The sequence below is a fragment of the Carcharodon carcharias genome, chromosome 6 (genome assembly GCF_017639515.1).
Source record: "Carcharodon carcharias isolate sCarCar2 chromosome 6, sCarCar2.pri, whole genome shotgun sequence".
NCBI classification, from domain to species: Eukaryota; Metazoa; Chordata; class Chondrichthyes; order Lamniformes; family Lamnidae; genus Carcharodon; species Carcharodon carcharias.
Genome location: NC_054472.1, coordinates 22707144 through 22729107, shown reverse-complemented (window position 1 = coordinate 22729107; position 21964 = coordinate 22707144). Strand labels below are relative to the sequence as shown.

Here is a 21964-nt window from a genome sequence, read left to right as displayed (position 1 = left end):
TTACCAACTTGAAATGTAAGAGCGCCTTTAATCTTCTCACTTCTTACCAGCAGAAGGAGGTGCCATTAGCAAGCCCATCTATGTTTCAGGCACAAGGACGTGGACTTTGCAGGATGAAACTCAAGAGACAAAACAAATGTTTCATAATAAATCCTCAAAAAGTCAGAACGAGAACAGAAGTTATATGATCCATTTCCTTTTCGCAGGGAATTACGGAAATGTTATAGATGGAGATTCTCCAACCTCCACATTCAAAAGGCGACCACCAGAAGTGAATGAGGGAGAATCTGTAGCTCTGTTGCATGGCAGTGGATTGGATCAAACATCTGAGTTCGACAAGTCAACCACCACTCCTGAGAAACCACTGCTAACTGACGGAAATAGGTGATTGAAAATATTCTATTCTGTTTAAGAAAGCAATAAAGGATAATCCTGTAAAACCTGGGATATTGTTCTCTGCAATGCAAAGGTCACTGATTTTGCAGTCAAGGACTGGTTGAATAAACAATAATTGTGCTGTTCTGTATCTGACCCTCAGATTTGCAATAGGCATCTGCCTGAAAATGCAACTTCAGTGCTTGGTGCTTTTATACATAAGTAGTTCCATGTGGTAGGCAACAGGGTAAATAATATGTAAGACTAGTTCTAAGAAACTGAAAGGACTAACAATTTAAACCAAAGTTTTTGTAGAGGGATGCCAAACTAGCCTCCATGTGGGCTGACTTCAAAAATAAAAGCCGAGTTCCATATGTGTGCAGTCCGATTATTGCACTTAAATTTCATTCATCAATGTCAGGCCTACACCAAGGGTGCTCCCTGGTCATGGAAATTCAATCCTCCTTGACAAACATACCTAAGCCAAGTACCAGTGATCAGCACATAGCACAATGTTGTGCTGGTTGCAATGGGAGCCCTGAAGACACCAGTGGTACTGAATAATTGTTGTAAGCATGCTGAGTACACTGATGGGTACAGAGTCCCTCCTGACATTGACCCACCTAAATCAAATATGCAAGCATATGAACATGATGGATGGCAAACACCAGCGGGTCAAAACTGTCCCTAATGGTATTATTGTAACTAAGAATCACAACCCAAATGAAACCGCCCATTAGAGGGTATTGGAAGGAGAGATAATCAATGATGTCAAAAGGAAATTGGATAAGATAGGCACTTGAGGGAAATAAACTTACAGGGCTAGGGGGATATAGTGGGGAAATGGGACTAACTGTATTGCTGTATAGAGAGCTGGTAAGGACTCGATGGGTAGAATGGCCTCACTCTGTGCTACGGTGACTATGGGCAGGACTTTTAGGTCGGTGTGCGATCGCGATTGGCGGGCCCGGGTATGGCCGGGGAACAGACCACCCACAATCGGCCCCCAACCGCAATTTCACACTGGCTGGCCAATTAACGGCCAAGCAGTGTGGAATGCGCACTGAAATGCTCAGCGCTGCCAGGGTAGGGGCGGGAGGAGGGTAGGCGCTGATGTTAACGCGGGTGTGGGGGGAGCGCGGACTGAAAGCTCCCTGAAGGCAGAGAGCTACCTCGGGGAGCTGAAGACTTTAAAACCAATAAATGAAGGTTTTAAAATCTGGAAAAAAAAAATGTCCACGCGTCAGAATCAGTCACCTGAACATGTACGTGATGAAAATTCTATCCATACGTTTTTAATTTTTTTTTGGTTTAATAACGGACACTTCATCCCGCCCTTGGATGAGGTTTAATCAAAAATGCAAAGTCCAGCCGGCAGATTCACCCATCTGCCAACCGTAAGGTTGGATGGACCATGAAAAATTAGGGACAGTTGGAACTTTAATGGGTTTAATTGCCCTCTCAATTACCGGCGGGCACACTTCCAACTTTCACAAGCGCCCGCCGACCGAAATATCGCGCGAGCGTGGGATGACATCGGGACGCTCGCCCGACGTTATCACGTGCTATTTTATACTCGAGCAGGTCGGGCCCTATGATTCTAGGACTCTGATTCCTGGGACTGGCAAAAAAAGAAGAGATAAAACCCAGGCTAGGTCAGAGGAAAGGAATTCTGGAAAACTCTCCTCTGACCTCTGAAAGCAAATAAAATAATTTCAGGAGATCACATTAAGGCACATCACCCATCAATGCTTTTACAGAATGGATTTTGAGGTAGAAAGTGTAATATTTCTATTGTTAAACATGTGCTACTCAGGCTCTCCTGGCTGCCACCCCATCTTCCACTTTCTATAAACTTTAGCTCATCCAAAACTCTGCTGTCTGTACCTTATCCCACACCAAGTGGTCACCTGTTACCACTTCCCTAGCTGACCTCCACTGGCTCCCAGTCATCCAGCACCTTGGACAGAATTTTCTGCCCGCTGGGCGGGCGGACCCGACCCAATCTCCGGTGGGCGGGGAGCTGATCCCCGCCGGAGAAGTGGGCCCTGCCACCATTTTACGTGGGCGGGCCAATTAAGGCCCGCCCAGTGTAACGTCCAGTGGGAAGCGCTATGCGCTCCCTGTGCAGGCAGGGGGGGATTCCCCAACAGTGAAAATGCACTCTTTCACGCATGCACACATCTCCCTGAGGCTAAGTGCTGCCTCAGGGTGATCACCTCCAATTTTAAAAATGTTAAAAATAGAAAAAAAAAATCCTTAACCTGTCCCCATCATGTGACAATGTCACATGAGATGGGACATGTTCATAAATTACATTAAAACTTTATTAAACTTTCTTAATCCCTGCATGAAGCCTCATCCCGCCGGTGGATGAAGTTTCATGTTTTTTCAGAAGCCCTCCGGGGCTCCTGGCCTGCCCACCAGCCTTAAGATTGGACGGGCGGGTCCTTTAATTGTTTTAATGATCCTGTCAATGGCCTCAATTGGCCATTGATAGGTTGGCGGGCCCGCAGCTGATTTTGCTGCGCCCCCACCTTCCTGAAAATTTAAATGGGGCGGGATAACGTTGGGGGTTCCCCTGATGTCATCCCGTGTTACTTTACACCTCGGTGAGCAGGCCCCGCCCCCTGCTCGCCAACAGCAAAATTCAGCCCCTTGAGTTTAAATCCCTTCAAGCTGTAACTCCTCCCTATCTCTAAGACCTCACTAGCTCTACAAACCCGACTCTATGAGGGCTCCGTTCATCTGCTTCTGGTCTTTTGTGTATCCGTCCTTTCGGACCACCATGCCTTCGCTCATTTAACCACCATGATCTGCAAGTCCCTCCTTAGACCTCCCACCCCTCCTTTAAGATCCTTCTCAAAATCCACACCTGGCCAAATTTGGGTCACCCCTCCGAATATCTCCTTGGGTGGCTGAACATCTATTTCATCTCAAACAAAATCAAAATACTGCTGGAAATCTGAAATTAAAACATAGAAGTGCTGGAAAAACTCAGCACCATCTCTGGAGAGAGAGCTGGAGTTAACCTTTCGAGTCCAATATGACTTTTCTTGGAACATTAACTCTGGTGGGGATTTTCTGCTGCCAGCCCCCAGCAGGGAACGTTGCATTTGGGACGGAAGACTTAGAGGGGCAGCCAAAAACCCATTGACTTGCAATAGAAATTTCTGGCTGCACCAAGAACTCCTCAGACTCTGCCAGACCTGGACCAGAATTTTTTCCTCAATGGGCGGGCTTGGCGGGAGTGGGCGGGGACGGCTGGGAAGCTGACCTCCGCCCCCGATCAGCTCTGCACTGCGATTTCACGCGGGCGGGCCAGTTAAGGCCCACCCTGCATGGATCACAAGCGGGAGCGCTGAACACTACCTGTGTGGGCGGTGGTGGGGGGAGGAGGGAGACTGGGCCTGGCAAGCAGTTTGGCGCATGTGTTGGAAAGAGCACTTCAATCTCCTTGAGGTAGCTCCGTGCTTCAGGGAGATTGAAGCGCCTTTTAAAAAAATTACTAAATGCAATAAAAATTTAATGAAATATGTGACTGTGTCACATGAGATGGGACCTGTTTCTAATTTCAAAATAAACGTTTCACTTAATTTGTATTAGCTTCGGGAAAACTCATCCCGCTCGTGGATGAGGTTCCCTAAAAAATGTAAAGGCCGCTTGGCCTCTTCGCCTGCCCACCAACCGTTAGGTTGGGATGGGCAACGTAAATTTCAAGTTAATTAGCTCGTTAACGGTCTTAATAGGCCTTTCAATTGTCGGTGGGCGCACAGCCAACTCCGGCGTGCTCCCGCTGAGTGAAATATCGCACCACCGGGACGCACGCCTGAAGTCATCGCGCATAATATGCTCGTCTGTGTCGGGCGCGTGCCCAAACGCCGAAGGTAAAATTCTGGCCCTGCTGTGTTTTTCTCGCACTTTCTGTTTTTATATCTATTTTGTCTGATTATGCCACAGTGTTATGCGTTTGAATATTTTTGTACAGCGACAACAACTTGCATTTATGTAGCACCTTTAACACAGTAAAATGTCCCAAGACACTTCATAGGAGCGTTACCACATAAGGAGACATTAGTACAGCTGGCCAAAACCTTAGTAAAAGTTTTAAGGAGAACCTTAAATGGAGATTGGAGAGGGAATTTCAGAGCTTAAGTCCTAGGAACTGGTGAATAGTGCAGTGACGAAAGTTGGGGGTGGGCTGGAATTGGAGAAGTGTAGAGACTTGTAATTATGGGTACTATGTAAATGCAAGTCCTCCTACTTCTGTGAATCCACACAGGGAACTATATAGAATTTAGGGCCTATGCTTAACTTGTCTTTGACCCACATGGCCCTAGTTCTCCCCAAAACTTTGGCTCACATGATACTACGTTAGTAACAAATGATTAATATTGTGTTCCCTTCTTTTGCTTGCAGAAGTTACTACTATTTGCCATTTAATAACAAGAAGCCATGCATCTACATCAGGAGTTACTGGGAGGACCAAATCTTCCGGTTGCACAGTTCTAACTACCTGGACAAAATTGCTGACAGGCTTGTTAGTTATTTTTATTATTTAATAATTAATTTGCATTATCTGCACTGGAGTTGCTGGCTCAGCCTCTGACACTTTTTCAATGATTCATGGGTCCCTAAATGATTAGTCCTTTCTCCCTTCCATATATCATCTGGGGAGAAGGCAGGAGAATGGGGTTGAGAAACTTATCAGCCATGATTGAATGGCGGAGCAGACTCAATGGGTCAAATGGCCTAATTTCTGCTGCTATGTCTTATGGTCTTATGGGGTAAATTTAACCCCCAATAATGGGTGGGTTTGGTTCATGTGAGAAGTTAACGTTTTAAATGTTTCACCCCGATCCCAACCTGTCTGTTGGCAAAATCCACCCTCTTCTGTTTTAAACAGAGTCGGTCAGGGAGGTGTGAGTGACCAACTCACTCTTAGTGGCAGCTTGGTCAATAGCAGCTTTTTAAGGATCTGATAAAAGGAGGGGTGAAGGGCTGTATCCATAAGGTGCAGCACTCCTTGGGAGCCAGGAGGAGCAGGAATGTTTCCTCCAAGCCCAACAAGCTACCCTGCTTCCCAGCTCCAGGAACGCCAACATCCCCCAATATCCGCCTCTCCATTTCCCCATCTCCATCTCCCTATCTTCTTCTGCCTCCCAAAATCATCTCCCCTTCACTTTAATCTCTTCCCCAGCCACCCCTGAAATCTCTCCTCTCCCCCACCATGAGATGCCCATCCTGACTACCACCTGCCCACCAAGATCTCGCTCTCCTCCCCCACCACCACAAGACCCTCTGACTGTGATCTCTTGCTCCCTTGCCTACCTGTCCCTCCGTTGCGGCCTAGTGCCGCAGTCTCTCCTTCCTCACAGGCAGCCGGTCTGTCAATAGGGCTGGCTGCCAAATGAGAAACTTGCAGAAAAATGTAAAAGCAGTTCTATAGTAAGCAGGACATCATCTGGAAAACCTTTGCTTCCAGCTTTCCTGTCTACAGCTACTTTTCCAGTCATCCACCTAATTCAATCATGTCTCCCTGTAAATAATAGGGCTATCATCTCTCCTACCTGGTTTTTGGTCATGATTTCATTCTGCATTCAGCCAAACAGACTGCGCACCCTTATTCTTCTCTTTGTACAATGGCTGACTCACTACATCTTAATATCTTACATGTATTCAATGGGGTAAATAAAATCCTGGCTTGAATCTTCAAAGGAAGGTCGAGCGGTGATGTATAATGGGCAGCTGATTTCTATTCCCCATTTTACTTATATCCTCCTCACTGAAGTTAAAAATTCTGTCCCTTGTTTCTTTTTAATTCTTTGGAAACACAAGCCTCGAAATTATTTTTGGTGATATTGGCATATGATTGTTTAAAGTGTTCATTTGATACACCACTGTCTACCATCTTCATAAAAATGCTGTTTCCCATCTATGAATTATGTCTCAGTTAAACTAGTTAACAATGAAATGTAGTAATAGTACAAAAGGTGATTTCTAAGCTGTAATTTCTCTTTTCTTTCAACTGTTACAATATCTTGGCTTTGATGATTTCAACAATAGTACTTTTCCAAATCTATCAGTGTCCTTGGAGGGATATTTTAACCCCACCTCCTGTTAATTCCAATAATTGTATGTTGAGGAAGAATGAGTCTGAAGCTAGCCTGTATCTTAAAACATGTTTATTTGCAAGACACCAAAGTAAAGTCACTGACTCTCCCAGTCCTCCCAGACACCCAGAGTGAACTGGTTTATATATTCTTGCAATGATTCCGTAATCCTTCCCCAAATAGGGACAGCTATGCTTAATTACCTAAAGCATGTATTCTGATGCGGCACAATTTCAACACTAACACCCCTCTCCCCAAGATGGGTGAGAGAGGAGCGTGGGGGTAGGTTAAAATCTCAAGGGCAGAATCTTCGGCTCGGCGGGTGGGGACGGGACCCGCTCGTCAAGGCATAAAATAACGCTGGGTGATATTGGGCGTGTGTCCCGAAGTCACCGCGCGTCATTCAGATTTTCAGTTCAGTGGGTGCGCACCCGAGTTGGCTGCGTGCCTGCCAAACTGTCAAGGGCCTATTAAGGCCAGTTAACTATCAATTAAAACAATAAACTGAGCTGCCCGTCCAACCCTGAGGTTGATGGGCAGGCAAAGAGCCCAGGCAGCCTTCGCATTTTTCACGGAGTCTCATCCATGGGCGGGATGAGGTTTCATGAAGGTTTTTAAAGGTTTGAAAAAATTTTTAATGAAATTCATAGACATGTCCCAGCTCATGTGACAGTTTTGTATGAGGGGACACGTCCTAAAAATTATTTTTTCCCTTTCTTAAAATTTTTTTAACTTAAACTAATCTTCCTGAGGCAGCTCTGTGCCTCAGGGAGATTTCTGTGCTCTATCGCGCGCCGTGAAAGAGTGCAGGCCCCGACTCAGGCAATCCCCCCCCACCCTCATCTACACAGGCATCGTGGGCAGTGATCGGCTATGCGCATGTCTGAGCCCGCTCCCGCACAACCCCACCCCCACTCCCGCCCTGAAGAGGAGAAAATTCTCCCCCAAAAGTCTGAAACCTGGTCCTAACCGGTCTCAAACCCGCTCATTCCCGGTTTCCACAAGGGTCAGTTGTCGTGATGGGGTGTTGGGGTAGGGGCAGGTGATTAACCTGTTCCTGATAGGCAGGTCAGTTATTTAAATGAGGTTGCACACTTTTCCATTTAATGTTTGAGATCTCCCAATACTTGGAAACCTAGCAACTGAGGGAGGGAGTGTGGAGCTGGATCCAGTAAATGCCTCTTTTTCTAATTTATTCATGGGATGTGGGCATTGCTAGCACTTTGTTGCCCATCACTAATTGCAATTGAGAGCAGTTAGGAGTCAACCACATTGCTGTGGGTCTGGAGTCAAATATAGACCAGACCAAGTAAGGATGGTGGATTTCCTTCCCTAAAGGGGATTAGAGAACCAGATGAGTTTTTACAATGATCAATGATAGTTTCATGATCACCATTACTGAGACCAGCTTTTAATTCCAGATTTTTTTAAAGTTGAATTTAAATTCTAAGAGCTAGGGTGATGGGATTTGAACCCATGTCCCCAGAGCGTTAGCTTGGGTTTCTGGATTAGTCCAGTGACATTACCATTATCCTTTCCAGCACTGCTTTTGGGCCAGGAGAGCAGGAGTGCATAATCCATGATCTCCCAATGACTCAGTCCCACACCCGCCTGTGATGTTTCTCTTCCAACCTTCCTCTTTATTCTCTACTTCCTGGCTGTGCGCTTCCCAGAATGGCCTTCCAGTATGCTTTCCCAATATGCTTTCCCAATATATTCTCCCAGTATGCCCTTCCCAATATGGCCTTCCATTATGCCCTTCCCAGTCAGCCCTTCCCAGTATGCCCTTCCCACCCAATAGCCACTCAGTCTGGCTTGCTGCTGCCCAGGAAATAGAAAATAAAATTAAATGGGATCCCACCATTAAATTGGGCACAATCTCCACATTATCCAGGCTTCCCAGCTTCTACAACACTTCTCTCCCCACTCCCCCGCCACTCCATCGCTGCCTTGATCTCACCAACTTTGCTGACCTCAGTGAAGTTGCCACAATTTCTACCGAGGTTGCTACCAAGATTTCTACTGTAAAGCAGGATCCAGTATCTGTGCTGGTACTGGGGAACTGGATTTCATTTTGGATACCTGTTCAGAGGGTAAGCCAACAGCAGTGCATTTCCATATGCATGAGGCACATGTATACGTCATGGCTTTTAACATTGTGTGCACTGCAGTAAGAACTGAAGTGTGAAAATGGAAACAATACATGTAACCATTTATTGAAGTTCAAGTACAGGTGGCATACTTGGGAACAAGTCTTTAAGATTTCAACTGGTCACGGCATAATGGACCAAAAGCACAAAAAGGATGGAGGAGTCTTAAAAGTTTCATTCATTGCCTCAACTTCATATTTAGGAAGAAGGGTTGGAAGAAATCAAAGAATACATGAAAGTTTCTGACTCTAGAATGGATAAGAAGATGAGAGATGTTCTCCAAGAATTTATAGCCAGTTGCAGGTAAAATACTGAAATAGCTGACTGATATATCAACCATCCCCAAAGATAATATAGCAACAAAACGAATAAAATATTGTGAATGCCTTTTCATTTCATTCTATTAGCTGCTAAAGAACATTTTATGAATATATGTAGCTTTGCTAGTAATATTGCTTTTGTTGTGGTATTTTTTGCAATTCATGTTTTTATTTCATACTAACTATATTTTATGGTTATGTTTCTGTTAGGCTGCAATGCTTCTCATTGTTTGACTTGCGATTATTAATTCCTGACCCATATATTCTGCCTGTTTAAGTGATGTCGATACAGAAATAAGACCAAGTCATGCTCTATACTTTCATCCCGTTTATATTCAGTATTTGACTGAATATACTTAAAAAAAAGACATTTAAAAATGGGTAATCCAAAGAAACTCAAACAAACATAGAAAACATAAAGATCAAACAAAGAAGTCGATTAGAAAAGCTAAGGTGGGATATGAATTAAACTGGAGGTGAGCATAAATGGAAATGCCAAAGGGCTGAATTTTCAGTGATCCAGCTCCACAGAAAGGGAGTGGTTTGAAACATGAAAATCAAAAGGAAAGGTTTCATGTGAAAAGCTGTTGATGCCATTTTTGAGAGTTCCTTCGGGAAGGTAGTCCTGATCATATCAGTAAACTAATAATATTTAGACTGGAGTCCTACGCTGTGATTATGACCCCAATACAATTCTTGGGTATTGAAATGGAAGGAGTGCTGAGAGGTGGGTCCAACCAGCACTCTCTGGCAAAGACCAGACTCGTACTTAAAGGGGCAAGCAGCTGCAGAGAGAACTGGCCTGTACTTTTGCTGCCTGTGTGTATGTTCAGTGCTGTGGAAGGATTTGCAGCTTCCATAGTGACATTAACAATGAGGTTATGTGGCAGCTATTGGTGCAATTAATTATTTTCCTTCAGAGAGAGTGAGTCAGCAAGGGAGGAATTGGAGTCAGTTTAGTAGCTAGGTTGTGTGCAGGAGGTGGAGGAGGAACAGAAACAGCAACAAGAGGGTGCTGCAGCTCCAGCAGGTCCTGTCAAGACACCATATAGGAGAGGGGGTTGCATACATGCTACTCTACTCTTCACATGGGGCCTATAGACCCAGAATGAGTCACCAGGAGCTCACACAGGAGCCATGCGTAAGTGGATCACCTTGCACCAGCTTCAGTGAGGGGGCATGTTGGCCAGCCAGCTGCACATCTGCATGAAGAAAGTGATTGATGCTCTTTTCGAGAAGGTAAACCAATTAGTTAATTTCCCCTTGGACACAATAATAGGGTTTACCACTATGTCCAGGCTGCTATTGATGGCAATCATGGCCATTAAGTCACTGTGACATGAGACAGCACAAAAATAGTGAACAAGTGTGTTACAGACAGAAGAGAGAAGCAAACTGAACCACTTTATCCTTTCACCATCTGTTCATAATCAGAGTGTTTCTGAATTGTTTTTAAAGCAGGTTATAACATGTTTCCCCAGACCCTCAGCTTGTGTGGTCCAATTTTATTGGCAACACGCAATAAACTCTCTTTATGATTAACTGAGAAGGTTAGTTTATTTCACATTCAAATCCGGGGGGTGGGGTTTGAGGGGAATGTTCGCAACCACACATACTCACAGATGCATGCGCATACATACACACATACAGTAAGAGGGAGTTTTTACAGCTATGGATAACAACAGTAGAAGAATCACAGAAATGAATATTAGTTCACGTGATTTCTAGAGTCCAGAAAGTCAAAGTCCAGAGGGTGTTTCCTTCGTAGCTAAGTTCAGTTCAGATGAGTTCCTGGTTGGAAACAGCAGCATCACGGTCCTTGAAAGTGAATGAGGATGCAACACGATGAGCCAGAAACTTTCCCCTGTCGGGCGGGTTGTGGGGGGGCTGGCACAAACCCGACTGGCGCCCCCAATCGGGTCTGCACCGCCATTTTACATGGGCAGGCCAATTAAGGCCTGCCCATTGTGACACGCGCCTGGAAGAGCTGAGCGCTCCCTGTTCGGGCAGGTGGGGGGGATTCCCTGATTGGTTCCCTGTACTTTTTCGCACATGCACGCAAAAGAATGCAGGGATCTCCCTGTGGCACAGAGGTGCTTCAGGGAGATTTGTTTAAGTTATGAAAATTTGAATAAAGGTGAGATAAAAATTTAAGGACATGTTCCCTCATGTGAAACAGTCACATGAGCTGGGACATGTCCATTATTTATTTCAAAATTTTTTATTTAAATAATAAACCCTTCATGAAACCTCACCCTGCCTGTGGATGGGGTTTCATGAAAAATGAGAAGCCCTGGGCTCTTCACCACTGCCAACCTTAAGGTTGGATGGGCGGCTCAGTTAATTACTTTAATTACTTTTTAACAGGCCTTAATAGGCCTTTGACAGTTTGGCGGGCAAGCAGCCGAGTCGGCTGAATATCTGAATGATGTGTGGTGACGTCGGGACACCTGCCCAACATCACCGCGCATCATTTTATTTGTTGGCAAGTGGGCCCCACCCCCCGCCCCCCCCCCGCCCCCAGCTTGCCGACAGGAAGATGCTGCCCATGGGGTTTCCGTATCTTTACTATTTGGCAGGCGATAGTTGGACGCTTTTAAAGTAAACAGGCTTCGAGTAGTTGAAAGATGGTGGTTGGCTGTTTGGTCAGCTGGGTGATCTGCTGTTGTTCTTTTCAGGTTGGAGGTAATTGGCAGTCTGATCTGTGAGGCTAGAAGTGTAATACTAAAACTGTCCAAGAGGCTAGAAGCATGGGGCTGTGTGATGTGGCCTATTAGTGAGTTAATTGAAACTTCACAACCAGTTTCTATGCCTCTGCCAAAATCCATTGCTTCCCTTGGGAGTGAAATGGTGGCTGTTAACTCCACTTCAGGTATCACTAGTTTAAATGTCTTTGTTATCACCCCGGCTGGGCAGCCAATCTGTCTGTTAGCCTTCCAGTTTTGTGATTATAATGTGGCCTTACAATGGGATATGTGAGATTCCACGAGGATGAGAGTGGAACTCTTTTGTCCTTCTGATTTCTTTTGGAAGCTTCCAGAACAGCTGGCCAATCTTGTGAGTCATGTGACCTATAGCAGCCATCTTTTTGTTAAGCAAAGGTCCATTTTTAAAATAGCAAAAAAAAAATAATGTTTTGATGGACACAGTTTGATTTTTCTCATGTCTTATTGACATGACAAATGGTTCATTTTAAGAGGACTATAAGCAATTTCAGGAGAACAGGGTATATTAGGGTTTGAGTAGATTGAGCAAGCAGATTTTGGTGAAAATTTAATGTGAAGGAATGTTAGGGAATACATTTTGGGAAGAAGAATTAGGAGAAAATAAATAGTAAAATGTAGAAGGAGTAAAAGAATGGAGATATATCAAAGTAGACATACACAAATCTTTAAACATAAGGCAACATGTTAATAAAACAATATTATTAAAGAAATTCTATGGGGTCCAATGTTTTATAAGTAGGGGCAAAAAATTAATGCCATACATATACAATTTATTGTTCAGAAAGCAATTGGAATATTGTGCCTTGTTTTAAACAGTCTAATTTAGGAAGCAGATCAAAGCTATGATGAGAATACAGATTTTCTAAGGCAATATCAGGATTTGAGATTTCGTTATGAAGGGAGCCTAGAGAAACTGAGGCTTTTTTCACACAAACAGAAAAAGTTAAGAGGATATCTAGTAGAGATGTTTTGCAATAACAAAGGATCCTGGTACAGTAAATAGGGAGAACTATTTTCACTAATCAACTGGAGTGCATAAATTTAACATAATCTTTGTCAGGTTGAAAGAAGAGATTAGGATTGTATTTTAATGTTGCGTGCTAGGATGTGGCTTTCCCTAAAGAAACAGAAGCTATAATAGTATTTAAAAGGTGGTGGATAAATATTTGAAAAGGAAATATTTAGGAATATGGATTAAGGGTGGAGAAATGGAATTAAGTGTGTAGCATTTTCAATACATGCGTTACAGGACAAATGCTCCCCTTATGTAATATAAAACTCTGTGATAACTTGATTCTAAATAAAATGCTATGTTTTGCATTACATCAGAATAAACTAAAACAAATCACTATTTGAAAATATCAGAGGTGAAATCATGCTTTTGTGTACCCCTGTTCACTACAATAATGAAGGTGTTAACTCATTTACAAGGAACTGGTTAATGTGTTCATTAAAATAGCAGACAAATAAATTTCACGTTCACAGCTTCAACTCAATTAGAAATGACTAATGACAGCCTTTACTGAGTAACAAGTCGGGACTAGGGAAAGAATTTTCACCCCATTGGGGGGGAAGTTCAGGAGCGGGGGAGTGCGGGTGCGATTCTGATCGGCGCCTCCAATCGGGGGACTCTGCCATTTTACACGCATGCGTGCGAAAGAGCTCATTTAACTCCCTGAGGCTAAGTGCTGCCTCAGGGAGATCGGCGCCAAATTTAACAATGTGAAATATGGAAGAATAAGATTTCCCTGACATGTCCTGTCATGTGACACTGTCACATGAGTTGGGATATGTCCATCACTTTTATTAAATATGTAAACACCTGCATGAAACCTCATCCCGCCCGTGGATGAGGTTTCATGCTTTTTCTGAAGCCTACCAGGGCTCCCAGCCTGCTCGCCAACATTAAGGTTGGATGGGCAGGCCCTTTAACTACTTCAATTAGTTTTTAACTGGCCTCAATTAGCCGTTGACAGTTCGGCGGGCGCACAGCTGATTTGGCTGCACCCCTGCCAACCTGAAAATTGAGATGACGCAGGGTGACGTTGGGAGTTCCTCCTGACGTCATCCCGCAACATTTTACGCATTGGCGAGCGGGTCCAGCCCCCTGTTCGCCAACCTCAATATCCTGCCCTGGGTAATGATTTACTTTAATCTGCTGGAGTATCAGTGCATTGGATAATTTGATGAATTTTATTTAAGTATAAGTTCAAAGACCATAAATGGCCCAGGAAATGTAAACAAAGAGTTATATAGGTAATGAAAGAATTGTGTAGTTTAACTTGCAATGCAGGATGTCACATTGTGGACTTTGACATGAATGTAGTTATTCCGGGTAAGTAAAGATTAGTGCCTGTAGGCAAGACCTTTGTCAAATACAGCACTTCAGTCTATGTATATGAGGAGGTTATGCTTGTGCAAATGTAAATATCACAGGTGTGAAAATACTGCTCCATTGTGGCACTGGTGAGCTGAACTGTCACGTTCCCAGAGCAAAGAATAATAAAGAAAATGTATTTAAAAAGTTATGTGTCTATGACAACGACTGTAAGTGACTCTGGTACATCTATTACAAATATAATGCTCGGATTGGAGTGTGCTGCGAGGCAATAACAAGGGGAATCAGCATAATAAACTACTGAAACAGCTTGTTTTCACTTCTTCAGAACAACCCAGCATGTATCGCAGTCAATAAATAACTTTTGAAATGTAATCAATGTTTGATACTGACAGTGAGACTAATGCACTACATCGTCCAGCATATGTTAATATAATTGATATAAGAAGTTCACTCTGATTTTATTAATGTTTTTCAAATAAGCACTAATGGAGATTTCTTCAATCAAATCATGTGAGATAAACTGCAGTAATAGTGGGCAGAATTTTAACTTCCATGAGCTGGGCTTGCTAGCAGGCGCAGGGTTAAATTGCTGAAATGTAGCTTCGGAACCCAACACAACCCACCCTCTTCCATGTTTGCGCACGTAGAGCTGTTGGGAAAGTCATTAAAATACGCAAGAGGTAATTCATTTTGAATTTAACCCTGCATTTTGGCTCTAACAGCAAGCGCACCAGTTCCCTGAGCTCTCTGCAACTCGCCAGGGTCAACCAGGCGATAACGCAGTGCAGAGTGCTTCTTCAGTGCAACTGACTGGCTGGGAAGATTTCAAACAATGAAACTGACGAGCTGCAGCAAAGTGAGAGGTTGCTGCTCACAGCACTTCGGAGAATGTACTTTCGCATGTGACAGGCGATTTCCAATTGCTTGAAAGTCAGTTCATCTGTCTTGAGAATTGCTCACCTCGATCTGTACTTCCCTGCTGTCAGCCTTGACCACTGATGGGTGCAGCTTATGCAGTTCTACCTTGCACCCCTGATATGGAACAAGAGCAGCACCAGCAACAACAACAGGAGCAACCACAGGACAGAAGGGATGGACACAGAGAGGCTAGACCCTCAAAGCAGGGTCTACAGGCAGAGGATTAGCTCTCTCGACATGCATGAACACTAGCACCTCATGAGGATCAGACTTTCATGGCAGGCCACTGCTGACATCTTCAGCCCCCTGGAACAAGACCTCCTTCCTAGTGGATCAGGGAACATTCATTGCTGCTCCTATCTAAGTGATAAAGCTCTGATTTGCTGATACTTATGAGGATCCCACTCAAATAAGACTTCACCCAAGAAAACCATGGTGTTGAAATATCCTCAAGGTGGGAAGTCACTTGGATTTTAAATCTAGGAGTTAGCCCCTGAACTCCCTGTCATTACCTTTCATACTGCAGATGTCAACACTTGTTGGGCTGTTGTTCCACGGGCTCTAATCCTGCTGTCTCATCCAAGTATCCATTCCTTATCTGTGAGCACAGGTTGTCCGGTGGGATATCCAGCTGCATTTTAGCCAACCCACTCATGTCTTCACTCAACATTGACCATACGGAGACTTTCCAGCAGGAGCACTGGGCAGTGATCAGGAGCAAGAATTGGTGGATTTGGACTTTCTTTGTGTGCTAAGAATAATTGTAGGATAATAAATAGCAAAATATATATTTACGAACATTTATTCAAGGTTTTTGATAGTTGCTTAATTGCAAATTTGTTCATCAGAGCCAGTTGATGGGATTTCACTTTGTAATTCAGTGCCAATTACACCGAAGGAGGTGAAATATTCACCCACTTATCTCATTAATAATTCAATTTATTTGTGTCCTAGATATTTTTCCACCTTTGCTGAAAAGAAAATGGAAGAAGTTGACCAGACTGCACTTGATAAGAAGCGATTGATCACATGCAGGGTGGAACTGGTAGGATATTGCCAAAACAGACTGGAGATAAAGCCTGTGAATTTCCTCTAAGCTGCTCCCATTCTTCTACTGGATGACAGACAGACACCAAATTAAGTGCATTAATGGGTTTTCCATTGTACTTCGGCAGAAGTTACAACGGAAGCAGCTTCGAGGGAATGTTTTATTGTGCTTGGCCTTCATGACATGATGCCTCTTATAATTCTCAAAGGACAATGGCCAGAAGGTAATTACATACCTGGGCCGGAATTTTTCGGATAGCGGGGTCTCACTTCTCGCCATCCGAGTGCCCTGCAGCCATTTCATGCTTGAATGAGCGTCCAACGAGAATTCAACCCGAATGATCGGCAGTTCTCCGGTCCCAGCAGCGACAGCACTGCATTGGGCAGAGGAAGAAATTCAGGGAGGGTGTCGGAGTCTGGGCACTGGAGGCCCAGGTAAGTTCAGGTGTGCTAGGGTGGGGAGGGTAGGGAAGGCCTGGGGCGGGGCTAAGGGGGCAATCGGGGTCTTGGGGAAGAGGCCTATGGGGGGGGGAGGGAGGTCCAGAGGCCACTGGACTTCAGAAGGGGGCTTCTGATGGAGGTCACTCACAACCAACAGCTCCCCCCCAACCCCCCCCATCCCTCACCCACCTCAGACTTCCCAACCTAGATGTAACTCTGTTCTTTTATGGGCTTCCCCCACATAAGGTCAATCCTCCTGCCAGCCTAAAAATCAACGCTGGATGGGAAACGGCCCTTAAGTGGAGAATATTTGGCCACTTAAGGACCTCAGTTGGGGCAAGCAGGCTCCCTGTCCGAGGCCTTGCCCACCCCAGCATAAAATCACTGTGTGGTCAGGGTGGATGGGAACCCAGAGGGAATCCCATCCCTTCAATTTCATGCTCCCCACCTGCCTAAAAAAAAACATTAGTGGGGGAGCATAAAATTTTGGTCCTGAATTGCTATCTCATTGTTCTAGCCTGCTTTCCACAATTATTTCCAAGGTAACTTATTGTATGAGATTTATTGTCAGACAAAGGCAAAGGAAGGGATTTTAACTGTTGGGCGGCTGACTGACGGTCGACACTGACAGCCTGCTTTGTGCTGGGGAGCACAGAGGCCAGAGCCATTTTGAGATTTTGACCTCATTTAAATAGAACTGGCGAGTTTGCAGTTGACGAATACGCATCCCAGTGCAGCTCGCCGAATTGGAGCCAGCACAATGTCAGGTTGGCTGTAGGCTGGCAATGGCAGTGAGGTAAGTTCTGGGGGAGGGGATATGCCATTAGAGGGGGGCGGCGAAGAAAGGAAAGCCCAGGGTGGCAGTATCCAAATTATTTTTTGTCGGGTCTAAATGCTGCAGGTCAATAACTTTATTTTCTTATTCAATTCTTGACCTAAGAATTGAATTGCAATTTGTAAAAACACATTACTACATAGATTAATACCACACAATAGATAAAAACAAAAAAACTGCGGATGCTGGAAATCCAAAACAAAAACAAAAACAGAATTACCTGGAAAAACTCAGCAGGTCTGGCAGCATCGGCGGAGAAGAAAAGAGTTGACGTTTTGAGTCCTCATGACCCTTCGACAGAACTTGAGTTCGAGGCCAAGAAAGAGTTGAAATATAAGCTGGTTTAAGGTGTGTGTGTGGGGGGTGGAGAGAGAGAGAGAGAAGTGGAGTGGGGGTGTGGTTGTAGGGACAAACAAGCAGTGGTAGAAGCAGATCATCAAAAGATGTCAACAACAATAGTACAAAAGAACACATAGGTGTTAAAGTTAAAGTTGGTGATATTATCTAAACGAATGTGCTAATTAAGAATGGATGGTAGGGCACTCAAGGTATAGCTCTAGTGGGGGTGGGGAGAGCGTAAAAGATTTAAAAAAAAAAATTTTTTTTTTTTTAAATTTAAAAAATAGACCTGTCCCTGTGATCAGACGGCAAGTAATAAGTGCATTTTCCATGTTGAATATTCTAACTTAAATTCGGATTGCTGTTTAAATTCAGAGTTAAACAAAGACCAAAGACGTTCAGGACTAGAAGTATAAACAATTTTGGAACTCTCCTGCTCCTCATGGCCCCACAAAATATAATTGAAAACTTGCGTTTTGGGGGCCTGTACCTCTGGTGGGAAAGGTCATGGCTGATGGCTCTGCTCGGTTCTGTCCTAAATTGGCACCAGGGTCTTTTGTAAAAGCTGCTATTTCTGGTTCAACGTGTTCCTGGAGGTATCATCACATCATCACCCCATCCTGTCTCCACATGCCAGCTGTTGGTTATCTGGCATGTCCATCCTCATGGTGCCCCACCTCCTCACGGAGCCTGGAAAGCAAACAGGCTCACCATTACCCGATTGGATGAATCGTTACTCAGTCCAGCAGCTTCTTTTTAGCCCTATTCAATATCTTCATGACTAAGAAATGGAAATTTCTGAAGAAAATTAGAAGAAATACACACAATTCTTTTAATGCCCCTGTGAACTTTCTCCCCAGTTCCTCACGGCAGAGTCCAGAGGAGATTAATCTTTAATGTCTGGAGACTCCTAGAAGGCTGGAAACCCTATTTTTATGTCTGCTAAACTTGCCATTTAAAAGTGGCCTACTGCCTGAAACAGGCAGGAAATTCAGCTGCTTGGGCCTTTTAAAAATGGCAATAGCCAATGTGTCACTAGGATTGGAATGTTAAGTCTATTGACGCTGTTCTGAGGCTGCTATATCCATGTTAGCATTGTCTAGACCAAGCTAAGATGATCACAGTTAAAATCATTTTCAAAAAGAAGGATATCAAATTCTCTGACTAATGTAAAGTGATGGACATGTACAGTAAGTTTCAAAGTGTAATGTAGTCTGTGTAACCAGGCATCCTTTAAACACATAATACATTTCTGTTTATATTGTTGGTCTCGAATGAGAAAATAATGTTATTGATCTGGTGCTTTTAAGTTGCTCCTTTTGATTGCATTTGGTATTTTGGCAGGCTCTGTTGTGTGACACAGTAACTCGTAAGGACAATCTTGCAACTGCAAGTTTAAAATAAGGGGAGGGAACTCCATAAAGGAGAGAGTTTCAGGATTGAATGAAGCATTAACCACATAATTCGAGCAGCAGTTGTGCTCCATGGTTGTCATAACCTGAGCCTGGAAATTATGGTGATGTGTTCATGCATTTAAAATAAATGGGTTCAATGCGTCGGCTATAATAGTGGAGGGAGGACTTTAAGACAAGTGCATTAAGCATTCATATGTTAGCATTGCTAACTATAATTTCCAGGTCATAGAGTCATTATGGCGTAGAAGGAGGCCATTCGGCCCATGGAGTCCATGCCAATGATGGTACCTTTCTCATATAACCAATGTCGAACTAAAGAAATCCACCTTGTTTCATTTTACATTGCAAATAGAATTGAGGAACCCAAACAAACCTCACAACTAAGACACCGGATTAGATGTAAAGCCCCTCAACATGTTATCTGTGATGAATATTTGTCACATCTTTATGTCTTCATAAGTTTTTAACTAACAGCTGCATCCCTGGTTAACAAAGAATAAAATGCAGAAGTTATTGGAAACTGTGATACTCGCCACCTGTCTATTTCTCTAATCTTCTCTGCCCCCTGGAGTTTAACACCAATTAAGACCATTCATCTTTCCATGATGTTTCGTCTTTCTTGTGGCTTTTTTTTTAGGGGAAAGATCAATTTTGTGCTGAGTAAAGGGATAATGTTGTTACTGAGGAATGGAATATTTTTCCAGGTTTGTCACTTAGTATCAGCATCTAGCATAGCTAGATGCAACTTGTAAACCCTTCTAGTCTAACCCAACAGAATGCTTACCTCAAAAGAAAAGGACCTGCTGCCAAACCACTCTGAATTTTCCATTTCCCACGCCAGCCATCTTCTTGGCCTGTCTGAATGAAAGAGCCAGTTTGTGCCAAAGTATTGGCTCTTTGCTCCAATTAGTTGATGCCCACGAGGAATTGGGATGAGATTGTCCAAATGTATTCCATGCAGAAATATTAAAACCAGAAGACATCCATTCCATCAACCTGGACTGAATCCCAGGTTCATTTAACCCCGGAGTTACCTGATTTAAGCTAGGACATTGTTGCTCGAGTATGGAAGAGAGAATAAAAACAATCAGGGTCCCCTCTCCAGGATGCTGGTATGTGTGTCCACAGTTACATGTTTAATGTAACGAAATCCGGAAAAACAAAAATATGTTTGAAAAACCGTCAGGTACATTTTTCACGCTTCTCATCTGACTCATTTTTTAAATTCCAGGAACTAATGTCCAATGACGCCAGGATAATGCTTCAGGAAAAGAAGAAAATGTCAGTGAATGAGCAGCTGCGTGAAATTCAGAGCTGGATCCAAAAGTTACAATTTCTTGTTGATGAGGTACAGTATGCTGAAGGATAGAAAGAAACATTTCATTGCAGTCAAACATTTATTTTTGAACCTGATTGCTGAAGCTAATGACGTATGGCCACAGCCTATTCTGTGTTAACATTTATACTGATTGTTTTTCCCTAACCCTTGAAAGAACAATCTCAATTTATCCATGAATGCTGGTCAAAAAGGCCAATTGGGTTTAATGCCTACATCACATGGACTGCAGCGGTTCAAGAAGGCACCACTTTCTCAAGGGTAATTAGGGATGGATAATAAATGCTGGCTTAGCCACATCCCATAAATGAATATTAAAAAAACATAGAATACCAGATGCTTTGGAATGAATTAAAAGTCTGGAATTCAGTCAAAGAGCTTCAATGATGATAAATGACCTGTTTCTAAATGTCAGCGGAAAGCCCATGATTGAATGAATTACATAATGATACAGCACCAGAGGAGGTGATTCAACCCATTATGCTGGTGTGAGCTCTTTAAAAGAGCTGTCCAATGGTCCCACTCCGCTGTTCTTTTCTGATAGCCCTGTATTCTTTTCCCTCCAAGTATTTATCCAAAAGAATAATTAGCACTCTCCCTAATAGTTGTTTTTTGTTTTAACAATGATACTGTAGTTAATTTTGCAGCAAAAGGTGGGATTCCCCAACCCCGCCTGCTGCTGAGATCGTTTGATCCCGCCGAAAGCATATGGACTTTTGGCTGGCCCACCACACCCCCCGCGGTGGGTCCCGCCATGACAGGGCCAGAAAATCCCGGCCAAAGTTTGTAAAGTTTGGGATTTGCTCGGCTGGAGAGCCCCAGACTGATGCATTAGTATTTTAATACAGTTCTGGTCACAGAGGTTCATGTGACAAATTCAAGAGACTCCCAATAATTCAAGTTTCAGGGCATTAACATTTCTTTGACTGATATTTCCATTCCCATGAAATTTATACCACAATGATGGATAAACGCAGGTGATCACATTATGTAGCACTGCAACTGTAAAACAGGTTTAATTATGCTGGTTCCATTGGTAGCGCTCTCACCTCTGGGTCAGAAAGGTGTGGGATCAATGTCCATTACTGGACTTAGTTTAGGCTGACACTTCAGTGCAGTACTGACGAGGTGCTGCACTGTTGGAAGTTCTGTTTTTCGGATGGGATGTTAAACCAAGATCAAGTCTCTTTGTTTTGGTACTTCACCAGGATGTAAAAGATTCTACAGGACTACTTTGAGTCCTGGCCAACACCTTTCCTTCAACCAGCACCATAAAAAACAGGCTAACTGGTCAATCAAGTGATTTGTGGGACCTATCTGTGCACTAACTGATTGCCAATTTGACCTCCAAAACAATCGTTGCATTTAAGAGCAAAATTGAATGGTTTTGATATGCTTTCGGATCTCCTGAGGACTTAATGAAATCATAGCATAATACAGGGCAGAAAGAGGACATTCAGCTCATCATGCCTGTGCCAGCCCTTTGAAAGTATTACTAATTCCCGACCTTTCACCGTAACCCTGCCAATTTTGCCCCTTCAGATATTTGGCCAATTCCATGTGAAAGTTATTATTGAATCAACTTCTACCACCCTTTCAGGCCTTACA

The 21964-nt window shown here is 43.6% G+C and overlaps 1 protein-coding gene across 1 annotated transcript in view; it reads left to right on the top strand.

Annotated features, from left to right (window-relative positions):
• fer1l6 (fer-1 like family member 6) overlaps positions 1 to 21964 on the top strand; it is a 170338-nt gene that overhangs the window by 44584 nt on the left and 103790 nt on the right. The window contains exons 13-17 of the mRNA XM_041189238.1: positions 207 to 384; positions 4795 to 4915; positions 8841 to 8941; positions 15898 to 15988; positions 20252 to 20368. Coding sequence (XP_041045172.1) covers positions 207 to 384; positions 4795 to 4915; positions 8841 to 8941; positions 15898 to 15988; positions 20252 to 20368 — 608 coding nt within the window. The remainder of the gene's footprint in view (positions 1 to 206; positions 385 to 4794; positions 4916 to 8840; positions 8942 to 15897; positions 15989 to 20251; positions 20369 to 21964) is intronic.